This window comes from Anneissia japonica, unplaced genomic scaffold, assembly GCF_011630105.1.
Source record: "Anneissia japonica isolate Jap-2015-1 unplaced genomic scaffold, ASM1163010v1 scaffold288140_len288450_cov173, whole genome shotgun sequence".
Lineage (NCBI taxonomy): Eukaryota > Metazoa > Echinodermata > Crinoidea > Comatulida > Comatulidae > Anneissia > Anneissia japonica.
In genome coordinates this window covers 207,403-212,192 of record NW_022730127.1, presented here as the reverse complement: position 1 = coordinate 212,192, position 4,790 = coordinate 207,403, and the positions used below count along the sequence as shown (strand labels likewise).

The following is a 4,790-nucleotide window of genomic DNA, read 5'->3' as shown; positions in this document are numbered from 1 at the left end:
CGAGGGGTCAGATCTACCCGACGAAAGCAAGTGGGCTTGGTCGAGCTTCGATTGATTAAACGTTTTCAAAAGTGGACAAGGGGAGCGAAGCCCCGAAAATTTTGAAAATTTAGGGGTTTCATAGGCTTATTTAATCGATTTTAGAGTCTACTAGTATGTAAAAAATACATACAATTTGTTTTCTCCCAGACGACTTGTGATTTTTCTCCCCGACAAGGTTGGGGGAAGCTCTCCCCGACGGGGGGTGGGGGAGCTGTCCCCGGCTCCTCGCTGGCATCACCCCGTATGATAATGTACTTTCTATTATTTTTTTTTTGTATTTTTGACGTGGTACAACACACGCTAGTAAGTAGTATGTAACATAGATAGACAACAACAACGTCGTTCATCAACATATCAATAAGATCATCAATTATAATATCGATTGAAACGTATTGTTAGTTGGATTGTTAGTTGGTGATGAAGCCTTGTCGATGCAACGGGCGAAACGTTCAAGTATTGTATGTTGTTATGGTTTCAACCTATAGAATTGATGATATTTTGAAATATTCTGAAAAACTGTAAGAACATAAATCATCATAAAAAAGGTATCGATCTGCTGAAGTGAACCGATACTGTATTTCAGATTAGTTGTGGGAAAAATAATTACTTTTACCGACATTTATCACTGGATCACATGTTTTTTACTGGGCCAAATGTTGTTTACGTAGTTCCGCATTCAGTAGCCATATCTCAATTTATATAGAACAACAAAAGTGCAACTTTCATACGATTTTTAAGCACATTCCGTGTTCTGATACAGTCGGTTAACACAAACATTCGATTTTCGTCAAGCACACTTGGTTTTCGTTTTCTCAATGAGTTACAGTAAAATTATTTCTTTGCTGCAGCTGACGGCAAAATATGTTGTACTGTACTCTATTGCAAGTCATGGTAATTTTTATTTTAAAGCAAACAAAAACGTTTTCCAAAAAAAAAAAATGATGGAGAGAAATACAAGATATTTCCCCATACCAATTAACACTACTAATGTTTTATATCATTTTAGTAGTTTGTAAATATGTGTCCGTTATGAAAAATGATATGAGACTGCTATCAAAATACACTGTTAATTTTAAGGAGTCAATTTAACTCCAAAAGTGGAGTTAATAAAAAAGGTACAGAACGACTCCTTTTCTGGAGTAATATTTACTCTCATATTTTTACTCCCCAAAGGGAGTAACATTTTATTTATTTATTTATTTATTTATTTATTTATTTATTTATTTATTTATTTATTTATTTATTTATTTATTTATTTATTTATTTATTTATTTATTTATTTATTTATTTATTTATTTATTTATTTATTTATTTATTTATTTATTTATTTATTTATTTATTTATTTATTTATTTATTTATTTATTTATTTATTTATTTATTTATTTATTTATTTATTTATTTATTTATTTATTTATTTATTTATTTATTTATTTATTTATTTATTTATTTATTTATTTATTTATTTATTTATTTATTTATTTATTTATTTATTTATTTATTTATTTATTTATTTATTTATTTATTTATTTATTTATTTATTTATTTATTTATTTATTTATTTATTTATTTATTTATTTATTTATTTATTTATTTATTTATTTATTTATTTATTTATTTATTTATTTATTTATTTATTTATTTATTTATTTATTTATTTATTTATTTATTTATTTATTTATTTATTTATTTATTTATTTATTTATTTATTTATTTATTTATTTATTTATTTATTTATTTATTTATTTATTTATTTATTTATTTATTTATTTATTTATTTATTTATTTATTTATTTATTTATTTATTTATTTATTTATTTATTTATTTATTTATTTATTTATTTATTTATTTATTTATTTATTTATTTATTTATTTATTTATTTATTTATTTATTTATTTATTTATTTATTTATTTATTTATTTATTTATTTATTTATTTATTTATTTATTTATTTATTTATTTATTTATTTATTTATTTATTTATTTATTTATTTATTTATTTATTTATTTATTTATTTATTTATTTATTTATTTATTTATTTATTTATTTATTTATTTATTTATTTATTTATTTATTTATTTATTTATTTATTTATTTATTTATTTATTTATTTATTTATTTATTTATTTATTTATTTATTTATTTATTTATTTATTTATTTATTTATTTATTTATTTATTTATTTATTTATTTATTTATTTATTTATTTATTTATTTATTTATTTATTTATTTATTTATTTATTTATTTATTTATTTATTTATTTATTTATTTATTTATTTATTTATTTATTTATTTATTTATTTATTTATTTATTTATTTATTTATTTATTTATTTATTTATTTATTTATTTATTTATTTATTTATTTATTTATTTATTTATTTATTTATTTATTTATTTATTTATTTATTTATTTATTTATTTATTTATTTATTTATTTATTTATTTATTTATTTATTTATTTATTTATTTATTTATTTATTTATTTATTTATTTATTTATTTATTTATTTATTTATTTATTTATTTATTTATTTATTTATTTATTTATTTATTTATTTATTTATTTATTTATTTATTTATTTATTTATTTATTTATTTATTTATTTATTTATTTATTTATTGTTAAGGCAAATTTTACAGATTTTAAGTATTATTTCAATTGTTCATTTTATTATTATTTTACGTGTAATCGGAATAGTGCATTAGGATGAAAGTGAACCAAAGTGATTTGGTTCACTTTTAGGAATCCTGTCTCGGCCTGTTTCAGATTTGTTATGCATTTATTTTGTTGTATTGTAACCGGTAGTTGTTTTTTATGTATTTATTGAGACAAAATAAATGAGATGAAAATACATACTGTATAAGCAAAATTATAAATAATGAATTATTATAAATTATGAACTTAAGAATAACAAAGAAAATAATTTAGAAAATAATAATATACAAGATCAAATTTGTTAGCGTTGGCTGGTCTTTAAAATGTCAATATAGAATACTAATACACGCTAAACAATGTTTCCTTAAATTACGTCAGTTTATAAATTAAATTATTTATTATTTACGAGTCCTCTTCGATCAATTTAACTTAAAATCCATCTTTTCAATTCAATATAGGCTGATAATGATTGAATATTGTGTTAGATTCATTGTTCATAAAATTACAGTGATGGCAACCACTGTTATAGGGTAGCTAAATTTGCTAATCAAATCCTTTCTTTACGTTAGTCTATTGTGTTTAATAAGTAATTTATATTTTAGGAAATGTTGTATATTTTGTTTTAATTTTTTTTTTAATTGTGTTTTCCTTTTGCATGTTTTATTAATATGTCAAGTTTTTCACTCTTATGCCAGAATTGATTGGTCTCAGTTTTAATATGAGATTGTGAATAAAGAACTACCGTACTACTAGATAATATTAATAATAAGTAGCAATAATATGGAATAATAATAAAGAATACTAATAAGTAATAATAATAATATTAATTACAATTACATTAATAACAATATTAATATTAATAACAATATTAATGATAATAATACCATACTAGTAATAGTGATACAAATTATGATAATAAAAATAAATATAATAATGATAATATTGGTAATAATACATACGGTTGACTTATATACCTCAAATTAGACACATATCGAGACATTTTACCTTTGCAAACACACAAATCGCAGCCATTCTCGTCCTGTTGGTGACCGTGCTCACAATAGATCCTGCACAAGACTTCTGGACATAAAGGGTTCTCTGTTCGCAATTTTAATAATTGTAGAAATACAATGATAGTTATTTACTGTATACTTTGAAATTCGGTCTAAAATTATAAGAAAGCTATAACATTTCTAAGGATGAATGTCATCGTGTTCTAAGGTTTATGTTGTCAAATTATAAAACGAGACAATGTTTAGACTAAGACATAGTCTTGATTAAGAAAACCAGAATAGACAATAGAGAGACAGAAACTCGATTTTACATGCAAGGGATGAAACAAATTAAACAATTATAAAAAGTGAAAAAAATAAATGAATTCAGACTCACTACAAACATGTCCACAGCCATTTGAGCAACATTTCATAGAACCTTCGCAATCGTTGTCACTAGAGCACATTTCAGAGCAAATTCCAACGGTGCCATCTTCAGGTGCAGGACAGGAACCCTCTTTTAAATAACAAGGATGGAAATAATGATTTAACTATAGCAGGCCCTACTGCAAATCATGTTAATGTTAATTTTAATGCACAGTCTGTTTTCAAACTCTAAGATGGAATATTATTGTTCCATGCGTTGTCAATTAAAATTGATACTTTTACCCTTTACAAATAATTATGTATGTGATTAATATTTATCTTTATATGTATATATTTCTATTAGTTTTATATTTCTATTTTTGTTAAACTTCAATTTGTATTTTATCATTTGTAATTTGCAGATTGCAATTAAAGAGTATTTGTATTTGTATTTTGTTTGTATTTGATTAATAGTGTAGTACATTATACTGTATCTTACAAACACACCGACAGGAGAGTATATTATTGTTAGTATATTATCATTATCAGCAGCAGCAGCTGCATCAGCATCATCATCATTATCATTATATTATTATTATTATTATTATTATTATTATTATTATTATTATTATTATTATTATTATTATTATTAATATTATTATTATTATCATCGTCATTATCATAATTATTATTATTATTATTATTAATATTATTATTATTATCATCTTCA

At 20.4% G+C, this 4,790-nt stretch overlaps 1 protein-coding gene across 1 annotated transcript in view; it reads right to left on the bottom strand.

The window, feature by feature from the left end:
* LOC117114776 overlaps nucleotides 1–4,790 on the bottom strand; it is a 60,238-nt gene that overhangs the window by 42,529 nt on the left and 12,919 nt on the right. The window contains exons 3-4 of the mRNA XM_033258464.1: nucleotides 4,092–4,211; nucleotides 3,708–3,800 (exon numbers count right to left, since the gene is read on the bottom strand). Coding sequence (XP_033114355.1) covers nucleotides 3,708–3,800; nucleotides 4,092–4,211 — 213 coding nt within the window. The remainder of the gene's footprint in view (nucleotides 1–3,707; nucleotides 3,801–4,091; nucleotides 4,212–4,790) is intronic.